We start from the raw sequence: 19,937 nt of genomic DNA on the forward strand, positions 1-19,937 counted from the left end.
AATTATACTAAAGTGCAGATCATGCTGCTGATGGGCTGTTTTTCGTGTGATGTAAATACTGAGGACGTGTCGGTTTACTCTCCGCGTACTGAGCGACGTTCACTAAATGTCCTTCTTCTTGTGTGAATTTCTAGAGAAGTCGCTTTTTGACTTTTGTTGTTTTTATTGTTTTTCACTTTTATGGCTTGGAGACGTGAGCTGGCATACAAGGGGCTTACCGACACATGGCTTTGACTGACTGGCATCGAGGATCTGATTTGGACAGCAGCACAGCGTCAGCTTCAGGCCAAAACAGTAAAGGGGGCAATTTAAAATTCTAAGTTCACAGGTGGGGGGGGTCCTACAAATCCAACATGTAACCTGATACCCGACAGCAGGGCAGGAGCGTAACAAACTACGAGTGCAAAAGCAGCAACAGTTGGCAACAGAAATGGAGGACTGCACTGGTCTTTTCATTTTTTCTGCCATTCACCCAAACCTTTCTTTATCCTTACTGGGCATGAGATGGTGCCCTTTATACGTCACTGGACAGGTTTCACTAAACAGTGCAACTCCTGAATATTGGAGGAAAAACATAAATATTAATACAAGGAAAAAATGTAAAACAATAGAAATGATAAGCTTTACAAAAATAAAACGCACACAGTCAAAACTCAAAACAATAAAATGAAACTGAATGCAAGACGAAACTCAAATGCAGGCTTCTCTAAATATTTTACTTGTTACCAGCGCCGTCCTGCAAGCCGAAAGGCTCCTGCCCTCTTAACTGACCACATGTGGTGCCAGCTCAGGACACTTCTACCAGACATTGTGACACCTGGTGAGCTTCAGCCTGTGTGCCACCACCAGGAGGACTGAACTGGACATCTGCCCGTTCACCTGCAGGACGTGGGTAAGACAGGAAACCTCTGCCAGTGTGGGTGAACCTGAGGGAGCGTCAGCGAGGTCATAACTTCATCTCTGTCATGTCTGCGTTTTGATTCTTCTGAATGTCTTTGTTTCTTTTCTTTGTATTGATTTGCATGTTTATGTTTCAGTGCCTCCGCTATTTTGCACGTGTTTTGTAGGTGGTCCCCCAATTAGCAGGGCCGCCAGCCAATCCCCACCAGGAACTGCCCTCCACCCGTTACATCCGGAGGGTCTCCCGCAGCCCCTGGCGGTTCGTTGTAAATGTGCTCTGGCAGTTTGGGAAGTTCTTGCACTTTTTTGTAAATTCTGTGCGCCTTGTGATTTTTCTGGATTTTTTTTTTCACCTTCTGCTCATGTTCTGAGTTTGCTGCTGGAATCCATATTGGCATTTGTTTGATTTTGACTTGCCTTCTTGTTACACACAATTCCATTGTGAATACGTTTTTATGAACAATGAACGTTTTATTTTTATTTTTTTTTGAAAGATTCAGCGCTTGCCCTTGTTACTAGCCGGGGTTTGATGGGGATATCCCCCTCTAGTGGCCATTAATGGAAGTGTTTGGGATTATGTGCTTTGGAAGTCCTAGTTTGTATGATTGAATAAGTGGGCAGCAGCATTTTAGAACATCTGCAAGCGGGTGGGTGATGCCCGACCAACTCCTGTGTGAAGGCAGTCGCAGCGCAGCGGTCAGGTTGAGACAACATAATGACACGTGTTACTCTATCCGAAGCACGAAAAGAGAAAAACAGCTTAACTTTAGTCAAGATTCTCGATTCTCGTTAATTAGCTTGAGCAATCAAGTGTGTTTACTTATGAAATATAACGACATTGTCAAAAACACACCCAATTCTTTATGTAAATGAGATTATTTACATAAGCGTAAGGAACCAGAGGGCCAGTGGAACCAAATAATAAGATTCAGGGAATTTAAGAACATCCATACCTTAGTGCCCTTAATTCGGTTTAATATGTGACTTATAGAATGTCTGTTATTACGTTTCTGAGACGTATAAATGTGTGTATCATCTGCAAAGCAATGACTCTAAATGGTAAAAGACAGGGGGCACACAGAAAGAAAGTAAGACTGGCCAGAGAATGGACCCCCACCCTCCTGCGCTGGCCTGGCACCCTCTGCTGGTGCCCAGTGTCTTTATGTCACGAGGGCGACTCGCTCTCTGCCATGGCCTCGGCTATCGACTGAAAGCCTGCAACAGGAGGAGTGCGTGGAATCCAAAGCGTCAGCAGTGCCAGGGCCACCACAGCTGCAGTTGCTGATTTTGCTTTGAGACGCCATCAGAGGATTGAGTGCCAACTGGCAGCCTGGCACCGGGTCGTGTCCTTTTGTCTAATCTGCGTCATCCTTGCACAGAGACATCTTCCTAAAATGCAGATCTGATGAATGGTTCTTTGTATAATGAAGAATCCTTGATTTGTGGCGGATTGTTGTCCCGTCCAGGACTGTCCCGGACTGGCTGGGTCAGGCCTGCCGCTCTCTGGTGTGACGTCGAATGAAATCAGCAGGTTTTAAAAGGGCCTTGTCGGAGTGACGATCACTTAAAGTGTCTTTCATGAAAACAGCTTTTCTTTTAATCCGAGGAGCCTTTTTTCATTTTTATTTTTTAACCTCACAATCATAAAAAGAAACCCTCTCGAAGCGCCCCCCCATTTCGTCAAGTGCAGGGTGCTGATGAAAAGAGATTTCTTTCCGAGTCGGGCTGCTGGCTTTCGTTTGCCTGACTCCCTTTTCAAGCTTTCAGAAAGTAAAGAAGCGCGACACGTGCAGTCATTTCAACGAAATAAAAGGATGCCGAGCACCTCGAATTCTGCAAAGTCGCAGCGCGCCAGCTGTCAGCACAGAAAGGAACCGTGAAAAGACATCCTGTGTGCCACCGGTGCCACTGCCACGTGGGCAGGGCGCTGTGAGAACACAACGGACACGTCAAGTGGCCTACACGGCCAGCCCAGAGGGTGAACCGAGTCGTCACTGCGGGGGCTCACTGAACGGACGCTGCACCGCCTTCAGAAAGCACTCGGACCCTTCACTGTTTTCGTGTTTTGTCACAGCCTTGTGCTGAAAGACGTCCCCCCCCCCATCAAACAACACGGGACACCACAGAAAGACCCAGCAGGGGCAGGAGTTTAGGAATGTTTAGAAAATAAAAAGAAAACTGAAATATCACATCAGACCCTTGGCTACAACATTTGAAATTTGGCTCAAGTGCATCCTTTCTGTTGATCCATCGTTGAGATGTTTCTACACCTCGTTTGAAGTCCACCTGTGGTCAGCTCACTTGACTGGACACTTTAGGACAGGCACACACACACCCACCCCTGTCTACAGAAGGTCCCACAGAGGAGCAGAAACCAAGACATGGGGTCCAGGCCTCTGCCCACACATATCAGAGACAGGATTGGGTTTGGAGAGACAACAGCGCCGAGAGATCCAAAGAGCACCTCAATGATTCTTAAATGAAAGACATTTGGAACAATCACAGCTATGTCTGGAGCTGGCTACCTGAGCAATCGAGGGACAGGAGCCTCAGCAAGAGAGATGACCGAGAACTTAATGGTCATTCTGCCTGAACTCCAGAGAACCTCCGAGGAGATGGGAAAAAACTGAAACACTCCACCAATGTGGGCCAGACAGAAACTTCTCATGGACGTCCGTTTGGAGTTTGCAAAAAGGCACTCAAAGGAGACTCAGACTATCAGAGACAAGATGACAGTCACCTGTCCGGTGTCATCTCGACAGTAGTGGACTAAGAGATCAGTCAGGGTGAAGAGCAAAGCACGAGAGACACCTTTAATGAAGGCCTGCTGAGAGTACTGTGGACCTCAGGCTGGGCCAAAGTTCAACTTCTAACAGGACAAAGCAAAGACAGCACAGGAGAGGCTCAGGGACAACACTGGGAATGTCATTGAGTGGCTTGGCCAGAGCCCAGACTTGAACCCAACTGAACAGCCGTCCACCGATGGCCTCCGCCCAACCTGACAGACCTGCGAGGATCTGCGGAGAAGAACGGCAGGAAATCCCCACGTTGCACATATGTGGAGCTTATTGTCATGTCAGACCAAGGAAGACCCCAGGCTGGAATGGCTGCTTCAAATAAGTATTAAGTAAAGGGTCTGAAAACGTGCCAGCAGGGGATTTCAGGGGTTTTTTATCAGTAGTAGTAACTTTTCAAAATTTGTAAAGCCCTGTGTTCAGATGAATTGAAATGATTTTAGCAAAAGGCCGCAGCTTCACAAAACATGAAAACAGTGAAAAGGGAAGGCTGAAGACTCCTCACCTCCTAGTGACTGATGTGTCTGCTTCTCTACAAAGCAACACAGATTAAGAGGAAAGGAAATGAGTTCTTTATTCACAGAAACTACACCACCGGGGTTACCGATACACACACACACACATATAGATAGATAGATAGATAGATAGATAGATAGATAGATAGATAGATAGATAGATAGATAGATAGATAGATAGATAGATAGATAGATAGATAGATAGATAGATAGATAGATAGATGGACACAAAGACACAACACAGTATACAGATCACCAGACCCAAATAGTAAGGAGGCCATCTGAAATATTAGGTGGGGCATATTATGTTAAAGTCCCAGTGTGAGGGGGGGGCATAAGACTGGCTAAATGATGCCCTAGAGCTGGGGTCTGAGACAGATATGTAAAAGGCACTATACAGTATAGTTGGAGATGTGCAAAAAGGCACTTTACAACAGAGATAAATATGACAGGTGCCATAGAGGAGACTGATTGATTTATATGAAAGGCACTATAAAATATATATGTATATATGAAAGGTATATAGTAGATAGACATACATATATAGTATGAAAAGCACTATATAGATGGGAAAGACACTACATGGTAGATCTGTCTATACAAATATAATAGATACAGTTAAAAGGGCGCAGATCATAAAGGGGGAAAAAATCCAAGATAGATGTAAAAGGTGTTACATAATAGATACTGTAGATAGGAAAGGCACTATATAATAGATGTGAAAGGCGCTATATAATAGATAGATAGATAGATAGATAGATAGATAGATAGATAGATAGATAGATAGATAGATAGATATGAAAGGCACTATATTATAGAAAGTAATTAAAATCATTCTGACTATGAAGACCTGGCGCCCCGGTTGGTTCTCGCTTTACACACTAAATTGGCCCCCGTGACCCTGAATTGGATACCCGGCCTATACGGAAAAATGGATAAAGATCACCCAATTATTTCACAAAGCGCCTCGAATAAAACAAAGTCGCACTCAAATCCGTCACGTCGCTCGTGAACTCCAACGCCAACATTATCTACCGGTAGCCCCACCGTAACGCGTGCAGCGCAGTGCTACAAGGACACGACTCGTTGCCCTGTAAAGTTGGCGGTGCCATTTGTTATAGAAGTCTGATACAGGAATCAGAGCTGGCAATGCACTTTGACCTGCGCGTAAGGTGCCAGAATTGGGCGCAGGCAGCAAAAAAAAAAGGCGCAAAAAGGTAATTGCGGGTTCAAGACCGTCGACTGGCATTAAGAATTCGCGACGAGCATCGATCGGGTTTCCAAAAGCGCGACGGATACAATCGGCATTATATCAAGTCCGTTATTTGCCACTTTTTACCTGTGTGCCCTAAGTTGCACAAAAATTGAACCCCAGTACTAATAAACCCTGATAAGAAACGTGAGAGGGCGCACATACCAAGCGCCCTTATCTTTCGAATCTCTGCCGGGCACAGCAGTTTAGATCTCAGGTCCTGCCCCGCTCGATGAGCCTTTCCATGCGCGCTCGCCCGACGTGTGACCGAAACGTTATCAGTTTACACCCAGCAGCAATAAAAAGCGTTTCGAGCTCAGTGTCATCCAATGACAAAAAGCGCAGAGGCTCGTGGATCTTCGGAAAACCAATCGGCTCCTGTCTCCGTGGCGCTTTCTTGGTTTTGTCGGCAGCCTGCCGCGGTTCGACTCACTCCGTGCGGAGTCGTGATCGAGGAGCGGATTCGCGCAGGAGTCACGGGAGCGTGAGCGTCAAAGGGGGTCCGCCTGGGCATCGGGACTGCTGGAGCGTGCGAGTGTGTGCAAGAGAGCGCAGAAACAGCTGGGCAGAGCCGAGTCAAGTCAAGAGCGTCGTCGGGCACATCGGGGAGGCTCTTCTCAAATGGATACCGCTAACCAGGTTGGACAAGCTTCATTCAGGTGTTTTCCGCCGTCACCATCGCTTTGCACCGAATTCCCACACCAATCACTGTGTTCTCGTGATCTTTACAGCTCGTGTCAGTTGGAAGGTTTGGAGTGGCGAAGGAGCCCCTGGGGTTTCTGCGGATTTTAGAGTGGGTAAGTTGCATTTTGCTTTTATTTTCTATTATCTTTTCAAACTGGGAGAGGAGTAGCGCTGTAGTCCTCAGTGAAAAGTCCGAGTGTTCCTGAAAAACTGCGATACTTTTCTGTTAACCTAAGGTTCAAGTTTGCAGAAATCCCCCTACTAGAAAATGCACTCAGAGTGCGGGCAGTCTGATAACTGGAAATCGGATTTAATTTCTAAAGGAATCGGACTGACCCAAGCGCAGAATTCTCTCAAGGCTTTGGGATACTTTTATTTATTGGTGGCGCTGACGTGCACGCGCTTCGGTGTCCAGCGAATTCTGTGGTTACGAGCTTTTGTGCCGCTCAGCTCTTTTGACCGCCTAATCGATTGTGAATTTTAAATGTTACATCACCACGCACGTTTAAAACGCACGCGTTTACATTTTCTAGCGGAAATTAGTCTCTCTGCGATAACTGAACTCTTTAAAGACGCTGCTTAATGTCTTGGAAGTTTTAATTTCATTCGGCAGGCAGCGATCTCCATTCTTAAAGTGAAGAGAAGGCTCTGAACTCCACTTCCAGGCTTCCTGCGTCTGCACGTACGCATCTGTCAGCCACAAATATGTCAAAAAGACCCATTTGATAAGGACGATGACTTGAAACCGACAGTTCATCTGCGTGAATCAGTCACGCAAATTAGCAGCTGCAATAGAAACAGAACGTTAGTGCAATTGAAATAAACGCAAGAATGACGGGCTGTGGCAATGTGTTCCTGACAGCATGTCCTCCTGTCTGTACTGATTTTGAAATATGATTTTATATTAACATATGTATGTTTTCTTTAGCTTTACGAGTACTTGCCAGATGCTCACTCAGTGCTCGTTATTTTTATTGTGTTCATTTTAATGGAAATGTGTGCTTGTAAGAGATGCAGCGCTGCCAGATGTGCGGTAATTATCATATTTGTCTAAAAAGACAGCCTGTACAAAAATGTACAATCAAATATTCTGAACTATGATGTCTGGAGATGTTCCTGCTAACACGTGCCGACCCCGTGTCTCTCTCACCTACTGCTTTAGACCCGCATCCTCAGTGTTAATCTTGGTGGGGCCAGCAGGGGGCTCCCACCCTGCGCTCTGTATGTGGACCCCAGTGTCCCAGTGCAGCGACTGTCTCGGATTATAAGAGGTCCGTAGGATGTACCCCGATATTCTGGTATATAACAATATTATACAGTGGTGGACAAAAGTAGGCTTACAGTTGTGAGTACACAAAACACAAGAGTTTATTCTTATATTCTAATGTATTAATGATTGTATTACTTGTCTTCTTCTCATTATTATTATTCAAGTGTGCTTACAATCATAACCTTCATGTCTTTTTCCATACAAACAAATGCAAATCCCCTTTTGCCTACCCCTGTATATGTCTTAAGGGTGCTGATGTTCAACTGGTTGTTCATGGGCTGTAATTGTTGTACAATTACTTTTAGCTCAGGTTGTATGTTTGCACTGACGTTTCATTGGTATATGAGCCTCACCAAATCCACATTTCATGGACTTCCAGTTGGTATGTCAGACATTTTTTACTTATAAACATGTGTAACGCTTTTATTTCGAAGTTTTGCTGTAACTACTAATAAGGTCATAATCAATGTGACTAATGAGGCGTAGACTGGCCACTAGAGGGCGCACAAGCAAAGAATGCCTCCACCATTTTCTGTAAACCTTGACCTTCTGGTGCAGTCCACGTCACTTTTCAAAAAATCCCCAAATTTCAGTTGCTTTGAAGGGTGTAAGCTGTCTGATTATTAAATGTGTCGTCGACAGACCCAGACTGTGCTGTGTGAGGATTCTGGCCTTGGACGCAATTCCACCTCTCAAAGCCCAGTGAAGAGCAGACGGCTGGCCAGCCACAAATTATGCAAATTAGCTGCATATGGGCGTGGCCACGTAGCTCTCCAGGGTTCTGAATGGCCATGAGAGGCGGGGTGCTGCTTTTGGGGGTCTTAAATGAGCAAATGCTTTGAGTGGGTGGAATCTGATGTGGGGGGGCAGATATAAAGAGATAAATAAGAAAGGTAATATATAAGAGAGACTGTATAAAGATATATAGACAGTTATAACAGGCAGAATATGATCGATATGAAAGATAGATTGATAGAGAGCTATGAAGGGCGCTAGATAGTAAAAAGATATAACAGGCACTAAATGATAGATATATCTGAAAGATAAATAAGAACGGCAATGTCTGTAGGGACCTGTATAAAGCAATAGATCATTATAAAGGCCGTATATATAAGGTAGATAGATAGCTATGACTGGTACGATATACAGTAAAAGAGGAATAAGTTACGATTCATAGGACTTACAGATATGAAAGACACTTTATAAAGATATATAGATAGTTATAAAAAGAACTAGATATGAAAGGGACTTCATAAAGTGACAGATAGAAATGAAGGGCAATATAAGGTAGACAAACATGACATTTTTTAGCATGGATAGAAATTTCATGCACTAATAGAAAAATAGACAGATGGGAAAAGCACTTCCTGATAGATAAATATGAAGGACACGACATAAATATATATATATATATATATAAACATCAACATGAAGGGCACTATAAGATGGGTAGCTGGAGTGATATGAAGAGACAGAGATTAAAGGCACTATGTGATAGTTAAATATGGAAGGCACTATAAAATAGAGAGAGACAGAGACAGGTAAATAGATATGGAGGACACTAACAGAGAGATGTACAGGTAAACAGACCATATAATTGATAGGTATGAAAAGCACTAAATGATAAATATGTGGAAATGAAGGGCACTATATGATTGATAGACAGACATGACATTTATAAAACAGATGAGAATGAAATGCACTCACTAATAGAGAGATAGACAATGTATCTGTAAGACAATATATGGTAGACAGATATGAAGGGCACTTTACAATGAGATAAATATGAAGGTGTCTATATAATGGACAGATAGATAGATAGACTGATGTGAAAGGCACTATATAAGATAGATAGATAGATATGAAAGGCACTATATAATAGATAGATAGATAGATGTGAAAGGCACTATATAAAAGATAGATAGACAGATAGATGTGAAAGTCAGTTTATATACAGACAGATATTAAAAGTACAATAAGAAAGGCTGGCGGATATGAAAGGCACTATATGACAGATAGAGATGAGATTTATAAAAGACGTAGATTGGGATGTAAGGCACTGGCTAACTGAAAGGTGGCTACTGTATATGTAAAGGGCGTTATGTTATAGGCAGAGATATTTATGAAAGTAGCTCTAATTTTATATACAGATGTGGAAGGCGCTATATAAGGTGTACTGTGATGATGCTGTACATAGTCAGTCGTGTTATAACCCAAAGTGTATTTCCTCTCCTGTGTTGTACGAAGTTCCTGCTGATTTTGCCCTCCTTTACCTTGAGCTCACCCCTCATTAAATGGTCTCGGAGTGAAGCCCCCCTGTCGCTCTGCGGCTGTTTTCTCTGATAGCTGGACTGTGTAGCTCTGTCTGTGTTGGTCGATGCAGCGAGAATCCCCCCCCCCCCCCCCCATCTGTATTTTAATAAGTTTCTTATTATTCTTTGAGGTACCATAATCCCAATGTCAGGCTCATAATGTCACGTGCAGAGTTAATTAACAGACTGCAGCATCCGACTTGGCACGATGGGCACCTCGGCATTAGAAAGACACCCGGCCCCTCGAAAGTCAGTGTATTAGAGGCAAGTTCTCTGTTGGCAGAGATGGCTTCTTATCTTGAAGCAGCTGCAGCGGCCGCATTTCATGGATTTCGGTGATCGTTATTCATTGTGATATTTGCGGGTCAGCTGACAAACTGCCAGTAGGTTAAGGCACCATCTGTATGTTTAGGGCAGCCTTAATGTAAAGTTCACAGTGTGTCATTTGAAATTATTCAAATGCAGTTAGTCAAATATTCCTTTTGCTTTGCTTACTTGCTGGAATCGGCATACGATGAATCAGATCTGCGTCTGCGTTTTATTACTAAATGGACTCTGGCTGTTGGTTTCTTCTCCTCACGGCTTTTCTTCACGTCTTTCCTTAAATGTTTCTTTCTCTAATGGTTCTCTAAAGCGATAAGCTGCCTGCCACTGTCTACCACACCACTTTGACAAGGGTGCTGCTGGTGCACAGGGGGTCTCAAACTCGAGTACTGCCATTGCATTGCCTCGTTTTTGGCAAATTCTCACCACATCAGTTCATTTGAACACATTTTTTTATGTAGCACCACTCCTCTTAAGCGGCTGAGTCAGGGAGCTGCACATATCGTTAGACACAAACCAGAAAAGATGATCACTAAGTAGGGATCTGATAAAACACAAAACGACTATCTGGTAAGGTGTATCACACCGGGCAGTGCAGCTTGGCAATTAAGGACTCTCAACACCCAGATCACTACCCCCTGTACCCGCCAGTGCGTCACTTAACCATCCTGGCCTCCATTTCTAACACATTCATGGAAATGATTGTGCAATAGCAGTGTCTTGGAGGGCGCTATATACAAACCACATGGTCCTATTCAACTCACTGTGACACCTCAACTGAGCCACTAGAAATGACAAATCATGAAATAATATTCACCTGAGGTCCATGTATAAAGTATCTTTGGGTACTGGGATGGCGTTTATCTTAATAAAACCAGACGGACCCGGTTCAGTCCTCACACCCGGTTTAATGGGCAGCCTTTAGGGAGTCCCTGTGTCCAGACTGTACAGGGTACAAATATGAGACCGGTGGTGACGAGAACGGGCCATTCAGCCCAACAAGCTCATTCATCCTGTTCACCTACCTGGATTGTCCAAAATAAAATCAGGTCAGGATTTGAAGATCCCCAAAGTCCTACTCTCCAGCACACTACCTGATTATCTATGACGTGTCTGTGCAAAAAAACATCCGAACATTTGTGTGAAATGTGCCATTAAAACATTTCCAACTGTGTCCCCAAGTTCTTGTTTCAGAATGTATTTCCAAGTAACAACTGCCCTCTACTGTACAAATTCATCCCATAATCATGCCACCTCTTAATCCCTGTTAACTTCGGCGTCTCCTCAACCACTCAGACCTCTCTAATCCACCTTATCGCTCTTCTGTGAACTTTCTCCAGTGCTGCTATGTCTTTTTTGGAATATGGAGACCAAAACTGCTGTAGCGTGCAGCCGGGGCCCACGCTGGGAGGACTGGGGGAGCAAGCGTGGCCAGAGTGTTACCTCCCCCGGGACACTAGATGGCAGCCCCCCTGAGTTGCAGCGATGCCTCGGACTCCCGCAAGGCTCCCTGGGAGTTGGAATTTGGTGCAGCCCTGTTGGGAACTGCGGGCGCCGCCAGGGGGTGCTGCAGCACGAGCTGCTGAGCCCTTATGGGCATATCATCTGCCACACCTGGAAGTGCTGCTGGACAGGAGTAATCAAGTACCTGGAGCTCCTCCGGGTGCCTTATAAAAGGAGCCAGCAGCCAGAGTCGGGAGGAGGAAGACGAAGCTTGACCAGAGGAGTGGAAGAGAAGGAAAAGAGTGAAGGAAGAGAATATTGTGTTTGTGCTGGGACTGTGTTATACTTGTGGGAAACGGGGGAGGCGTTTCCCACAAGGGAAAAAGAAAATAAAAATCAGTGTGTGCCTTGAACTTGTGTTGGGTTGAGGTAGCGGTGCCAGCCTTGTGGTCCACACTGCACACAGTACTCCAGGTGAGGCCTCACCAGTGTGTTACGTAACTGTCCACAGTGACCAGTCCACTATGATTCCTGGGTCCTTTCAAGTTTCAGATCTCCCATTGTGTATTCAAATCTCACATTCCTACTTCCTACACGTACTGCAATACTTTACATTTATTTACATTACGTCATCTGCCACAAAGTAATGCAGTCCAAATCCGTCTGTGAGAATTTAGCCAATTCTCCATTATCTGCCCTTCCAACTAGATTGGTATCATCTGCAGATTTTACCAGTTTATTGGTCATTATCGTATCAGATCATTTTTATATGTTACTAGCTGTCCACCGCGGCTCGGCCTGAGTAGTAGTGAAACAGGACAAACTTTAAAAATCAATAAAAAAAATGTAATAGAAGAATATATATTGATAGCTTTCGTATCTGAGGGCCTCTTGATATTTAATATTTTTGGTTTTGCTATCAGGGGTGAGAATGTCACTGTGATCTCTTTGCCAAAAATGTAAAAAGTTGGTAAGGTGTCTCTGGCCAAGGTAGGTGGGTACACTCTAACGTCAGACATTCCCACTGTATCTGATCGTGTTCAGCACTGACCGGAGAGTGTCCCCCGTGTGGGGAGAAAAGCACGTGGTCGTGATATCTCTGGCATTGAGCAGCTGCCCTCTAAAACACACGCAGCTCTGATCTCTCTCTCTCAAAAACGTCAAACGTTACTCCTTAACTATCTGTAGATGATAATGTCTGCTGAACAAACAGGTATCGCTAGCTAAGCAGAGGCGAGGTGCGCTCCAACACGTGGTGACAGGTAGAGCGACTCAAACAGAGGCTGGCGTGTGAGTGAGGAGGATGGCCCCGCCCAGCTCCCTACTGCTGAGGCCCCGCCTCCCCTTTCACCCACAGCCTGTCTCTTGGATTCATGCAAATAAATCGGCATCTCAACCAAACTGTGACTCTGAGTGCGATGAGAGAAGTCACAAAATCAACCGGAATGTTCAAGCAAATTACAGAACAAAAACCTGATCTAAATCCGTTAAGTAGTTCTCTCGTGCAAAGCGGACAGACAGACAGACAGACATTGGATTTTATAGATATAGCTACAGAGCAGCACTGACCACTTTTAACATCACCTCATTCTCTCAAGGTTCCCCTCACCGTGACCCTCTGCCCCCTGTGTTTGAGCCAATTTTGTACCCACCTACAGACTGCACCCTGAATTCCCGCTTCCTGTAGTTTGATCACTAATCTCTCATGTGGTACCTTATGAAATGCTTTCTGACGATCAAGATAAATAATACCGTATGCACCTCTCTGATTGTATTCTTTTGCTGCTTCCTCACAGAATTCCAGCATATTAGTGAAGTGTGACCTTCCTGATCGGGACCCGAGTTACGCATGTGTTACTACTCCTGTTTTAGAAATACGCTGCTCAATCTTTTCCTTAATAATTCCTTCCATTCATTTGCCCACCTTTCTGGTTTACAAACTCTAGCCTGTCCCCAACTACAAAGTGTGCCTTCCCTAATGGTACTCTCCATTCCCCGGGCCCCCCAAGTATTTACAAAGGGCTTAGCTGAGAATGATCACTGGAGGGTGCCACTGGGTCTTGAGTTTCCACTTGGAACCGTCATGGGTGGGTGTCTGTGTCCTAAGATTGTCCCTACAGGGTGCCCTTTTTCAAACTGTTTATGCCCAGCTGACAGCTCTAAACGTCCAAATTCAGAATCGTTTAGAAATCCTTTAAAGCTGCACGAGAGTAAAATAGCAAGCACGTGTAAGGGAAGAAGTCACCTTCTGGAAATTTCCATGGATCTCACATACTAGCACATGAGAAGCAGAAGGGTATGACAGTGGTGTGATAGTTACCTTCATGTTGTTAAAAAAAAAAATGCCAAAGTCAAATCGTTTGTCACCTGAGAGTATAACGAGCTAATCTTAGGACATGGTGGCGAGTAGAGATGCTTGTCAGTCATGTCCTGATATCAAAAAAAAAAAAATATATAGAATTGGAAGTGGGGGGTATTTATTTTTTTTCACAGGACTGTAAATTGTAGATGAATGGACTTTCATTTCATGTGAGGTTTTGATTGTTATTTTTAATATAAGGAGTGCAAGGCACACACCAATTCTAGAAGGCGCTCCTTGGCCATCGTGCACTCAGCCACACCAGAATAACTTAGTTTTGTCAGTCAAACTAGAGAAAAGCCAAGCAAAATGACCCCTTTTATTGGCTAACTAAAAAGATTACAATATGCAAGCTTTCGAGGCAACTCAGGCCCCTTCTTCAGGCAAGATGTAATCAATGAAGAAGGGGCCTGAGTTGCCTCGAAAGCTTGCATATTGTAATCTTTTTAGTTAGCCAATAAAAGGGGTCATTTTGCTTGGCTTTTCTCTACGTTCATAATGGCTAACACGGTACAACACCCTAGTACTTCAGTCAAACTAGAAATTTTTTGTTATGATGGACGAATCCCATGGGGACTAACAGAAGGCACCCCAGTTGGGGGGTTTAATGAAAACCCCCAGGACCTGGGAGGTGTTAATGACCACCGCTGTGCCTCATTCCAGCACATGTGCTCAGTATGTAATAAATGTGTGCTGACTTCACTTTACTGAGTCTGGCTGTGCCCTGCAATGGATGCTGCAAACATAAACTGTAGCCACTGCAGACCCGAGCGGGGGGTCAGTCCTCTTTCATAACGGACGGATATTCTCAAAGCCAGAACTCCGACAGGTACCCCTGGACATGTAGTGGTCCAGACACATGCCTGTTGAGGGCTGCTTAGATGGGCCCAGCCTATTGTCGCACGCACAGATGTGTCCCATTGGAGCTGCAGAAGTGGTCCTTTCTGGAGAGCCAGTGAAGTTCTCTGTTTATGGGTCACATGGGACAGCTTTGTAATGTGAAGGTCCCAGGTGCAACACTGGCTGGCAGTGCTTAGCCGCAACACCACAGAGCATATTCCTGGACTGATACAACGCACTGAAAAAATGACCCAAGAGAAGTTATCTGTTTACTGCTGGTGCTCACAGAAACACACACACACACACAAAAGAAGAAAACCCCTTCAGACATCTGCTCGGGGGAACAAAATTCACTGGCGGTCAGAGCTTCACTCTTGATGTCAATTGTGGACTGAGAAATGATGAAATTCCTCTGCACCAAACCTGAACCACTAGAGACCCTAAAAATGAGAGGTCAGTCCATATGGCAACAAGCGTGCCCACCTTGAATTTATTTTTATATTCAGCTGATTTGCACATATCAAAGGCGTACCTGTTAGATTCAATGATGACTCTCAGAACTTGCCCTGTATCAGACAGTGTGTGCCAGGCCATGGAGTGATATGCCCTCAAGGGCAGGGTTCTGTCATGTGCCTAATGCTGCCAGGATTGACTCAGAAAATGAAAAATGAAATGAAATAAATGGGGCGGCACGGTGGCGCAGTGGGTAGCGCTGCTGCCTTGCAGTTAGGAGACCCAGGTTCACTTCCCGGGTTCTCCCCGTGTCTGTGTGGGTTTCCTCCGGGCGCTCCGGTTTCCTCCCACAGTCCAAAGTCATGCAGGTTAGGTGGATTGGCGATTCTAAATTGGCCCTAGTGTGTGCTTGGTGTGTGGGTGTGTTTGTGTGTGTCCTGTGGTGGGTTGGCACCCTGGCTGGGATTGGTTCCTGCCTTGTGCCCTGTGTTGGCTGGGACTGGCTCCAGCAGACCCCTGTGACCGTGTGTTTGGATTCAGCAGGTTGGAAAATGGATGGATGAAATAAATGAAAATGTGAGAAGGAATGGATGGATATTTCTCACAGAGAGTTGCCATTTCTGCCTCCCCATATGGGGTAGCCAAGAAATCAACGACAAGTCCCTGTGCCCGCTCTGGTACCCCACATTATCCTTTGGTAACTGTCGATCTGTTCTGAATTGCACCGTGATCCCTGATTGTGTAGTCCGTTACAGAAGGCCAGTTGCAGGGTCTGTAGTTACCTGCCAGGAATCCTGAACTAATGGAACCTAAAGAATGTTACATTACTGTACAATTCATTGGCAGAACGTATTATACCAACAATAATCAAGGGATAATGTTTGCCACATAATATTGTCATCTAATCCCATATTAATTATATGTCCATTAGCCATCACCAGTTATAAAATGTGAAATGAACAATAGTTAATCATATATATAGATTACAGGTACTTCCAATAATATCATCTTCTAAATACACTATTCCTGCCTCATGAAGGCCGATGTTAAATAGCTGCAGATAAGTAAATATTGAGAAATTGTGTTTGCGTAAGAAAAAACTTTTTCATATATTTCTTCAAAATCTGCCATTAACATATTTCTGACTGTGTCCTCGTGTTCCTGTTGCAGAATTTATTTTAACGTAATAACTGGGCTGCACTGTACTAACTTCCCTTCATAATTTGGAACAATGTGGATCGTGTCATCTTTTAATCTCCCTTTGTTTAAACTGCAAAGATGCAAGTCCTTCGGGCTCTCTCTAAAGCTCTCACTCCCGGGGTCCGCCTAGTGAGTCGCTCTTCGCTGGACTTCTCTAGCGTAAATATGTCGCAACAACAACGTGACATTTGACAAAGAAACTAGAAATGAAATCTGCACAGCTGAACCAAACCAAGTGTTGTGACAAAGCGACCTCCGGCTGACGAGGGCCTAGCGGGCTCTGGGACGTTTCCCCGCCACTGAGTCGACCTCGTTCCGGTCACGTGCGTGATGAGACTTTATAAATGCCGCGTGTGTGCATTGGCGCCTTTTATTACGCGCGTGCCATGGAAGAAGAATCGAGACTTCCAGGAGGAGATGGTGTCATTTAGGGAGACTGAAACGCTGGAGTGCAGAGTGTGGACACACGAAGAAAAGAATTGGCAGGACGCGCTCGCCTTTCAGTTTGAAGACACATTAAGGAGAGCACAGTAAGTTGTGTTTATTTTATGTAACTGTTGTCGGCGTCGTGCTGTTTTAACCAGTGAAAGTTTGGCTTTGCTTGCAGCTGGGTTGTTTTTTTTTTCTGCTCGCAGGTGTCGAAGAGAGTAGAATGTTGTTAGTTCGTTTAGTTTATGTGAAAGAAAATTCCCCGAGTTTTTAAATTCGAATTGTTTGTCCTCTTCAGTTTTCTTGCTCTTCGTTCCTCACGGAGCTCAAACAGGGGCCGTGGCTCACCGACTATTAGCTCCGAGGAGCCCGCGAGTGCTTTTTGTGTTGTTTTGGTACTTTAATGTTCTTTTATTGAGTCGTTGTAATTCACGCTTTAATATTTTATTGGCGTAAGCCTCCGCGACACTAAACGACCTTTCCAGTCGTAGCCTTCATTTACTCATCTTAACGACTTGTGGGCAGACGTGGTTTATGCCCGTGACTGCGGTGCTATAGTTAAGCATCCTCGGCGACTCAGTCACGGCGTTGTCTGTTTCTACGGTTAACCCCCCTCAAAATACACACACACACAATGATAATTGTTCCCCATTCTGAAAAATATTTTAAATATTAATAATTTTCACACTTAATAAACGCTGTTTTTAAAAAAGCGAACACTGCTCAATAGTGGAGAACGATTTAGACCTCGTACAAGTAAACTGTTTCCAAAGCTGACGAGTGAAGTGGCTCTGGCTGCAGTGGTAGTAAAATATATAAAATTATGCTGACGAGAAGGCCTTTCAGAATTTTACATTTCTGTATACCATCTGCAAAATAACGCCATGTTTTTGCACTGCATGCAGAATATTCACCGATGATATTCTAACCTGTTTTGGATAATAAAAGGTGGCTACTTAATTTTGAACAGTTATGTTAATGAAAACACGCAGTGAATGTATTTAATAAGCTTACTGCATATAAACCTGTCATTGCAAACTGCACTGCAAAAATGTAAATGCTGTGTTCGCTGCTCTGATATGAACTTTCTCAATTTAAACTGAACAACAAAATACTGTATAATATGAATTAACAGAAGGCAAGAAATCTTAGAAAAGCAAAGGAAATTATTTAAAAACTGACACGACATATACTGTGCACTTGTTATGTATTCCTGCTGAATCTCTGCCTTGATGCTTTGGGATTTGTCATTTCAAATGGTGGTAGTTCTACTGAAGCATTTTGATCTTGCGACTCCTAAGTGGACAAACTTCACAGAACTCTGCAGGCTAATAGAAGCGCAGGATTTGAGTTTGTGCTCAGCTGGAACTCTTAACTCTTGTTAATAAGGCTTGGGAGATTCACCAGATGAGTACGGGCTGGGACAGGAGGAGCACGCCACTGTTAGGTGTCCCACCACCCCTCACCAGTCCTACGTGAGCTTTGACATCGCGAATTTGTATTTTATGCTTTCTGAAAATTCCTGGCTCCTTTTTTTTTTTTTTTCCATGTTGTGGTCCTGCCCTCCTACTGTTTCTTTGTAGACCTCTACTTGCACCTCTTTTTTGGCTCATGTTGGTGGTCTTTATTCCATGTTCTCCACGATTTTTCTTCTTCTTCATACCCCTTTCATTCTTTAATCAGAAATTAATTTCTGTGAGTTTTTACCTGCATAGGGTCCTCCTGGCACCTCTTCTCTTCAGTTCATCCTTAGGAAAAGTAACTGCTTCTTAAAATTTATTTTGTTCTAATCGGGGTGTGTAGAGTATGCTGCTAGGTTTTTTTTTTGTTTGTTTGTTTCAGCCATCTCCATGTGGGTTTGCAGGATGGGAACTTTTTTATTTTGATGTTGCACTTTTATCCTGTTTTTTTTCCTTTTTTTTTTTTTTTAAATAGTTTGGCAAAAAAAATGTTTTACGATCAATGAGTGAAGTAAAGATGTGTGGCTGTTCAGCATGTGTGTGTGTTAATGCTGGGTGATAATTTCAATTTGGCAATGGGGAAATGTGGGAGGTATGGAAGCCCATTTCTACAGATAAATTCACCAAGCCGCACTGACTGCTCAGACCTTTGTGATTTTTGTCAGGTCATAGGGGCGGCTCCCGTGTGTATGAGAGTTGATGACCAATGACTGTTCAGCTGGAAGTGCAGTGCATACAAGATAAGAAAATAAGTGTGTGTACTTTGAAACAGAAGAGGGGTTTGTTTTTCCAATGTCTCATTGGGTTTTTTGTGCCACGACCCAGTGGAATAATAGAAAAACAGGCAAAGTCTGCAGATGAAATGACAGGATCTGCAAACATCCATATAGCCACTGGTGCCTTTACAAATATGGCGAGCTTATGACTGCTGAAAAGTTGAGGCAGTCGTGATGTTCTCCCCATTGATTTCTGTGAGATTGAGCAACCGCAGTCATTAAATATGACATCCTGTCCAATGATTCTGATGAGTTGGTGCATGGAAAGGGAAACTGAAAATGGGATTTTGTGTTGGTATATTAGGTTCTTAAAGGTAATGTCTTTGCATGTTGAGTCATAGGTGAACTGTGTAATTAGTGAGCCTTCCCCCTTTAAGGGTATTACCCAGGGTGCCATGCTGTTCAGTCTGAATTCTAATTTGTTGCAAATTGGAAGAAATGACCAAAAAAAAAAGTCTTCATGCTGTTTACTTGGCGGTGCCAATGTTGAGTGAAAGAGTGTACTTTTAAAGTTTGAGTTTTTTTGGTATCTGGTACACTATATTAATCCCTAAGGAAACATTCTTTTTGCATGACCTTTGGGTGTCAGTGCAAGGTCTGCCATTGTACAGCACCCCAGTGCAGTGTTCAGGTTGAGGGCCCAACGGAGTAGGATCCCTTCAATGAACTACTTTTTATGAGGTTATGTAGGTTTTTAACTTTGATATTAAATAAGCAATTCTCACACTTGGAGACCATTTGCTCATGCTGTCTGTTGAATGGTGTTGGAATAATAAATATGTGGAACTGTAACATCTAGAACAGCTAGTGAACTAGTGTTAGCAGGCATTCCAAATGAACTGTGTGGTTCACAAGGCTTTCTAGCTCATGGCAGCAGCAGACATAAAAATTTGCTTGAAATGAAATGCGTCAATTGTGAGCTCCC

At 43.9% G+C, this 19,937-nt stretch overlaps 1 protein-coding gene across 1 annotated transcript in view; it reads left to right on the top strand.

Annotated features, from left to right (window-relative positions):
* Nucleotides 1-5,850: 5,850 nt before the first annotated feature.
* The window catches only part of synpra (synaptoporin a), a 206,665-nt gene continuing 192,578 nt past the window's right edge, over nucleotides 5,851-19,937 (top strand). Inside the window, exons 1-2 of the mRNA XM_028824550.2 lie at nucleotides 5,851-6,101; nucleotides 6,194-6,259. Of these exons, the coding sequence (XP_028680383.1) occupies nucleotides 6,084-6,101; nucleotides 6,194-6,259 (84 nt within the window). The 5' untranslated portion in view covers nucleotides 5,851-6,083. The remainder of the gene's footprint in view (nucleotides 6,102-6,193; nucleotides 6,260-19,937) is intronic.

This window comes from Erpetoichthys calabaricus, chromosome 18 (genome assembly GCF_900747795.2).
Source record: "Erpetoichthys calabaricus chromosome 18, fErpCal1.3, whole genome shotgun sequence".
NCBI classification, from domain to species: Eukaryota; Metazoa; Chordata; class Cladistia; order Polypteriformes; family Polypteridae; genus Erpetoichthys; species Erpetoichthys calabaricus.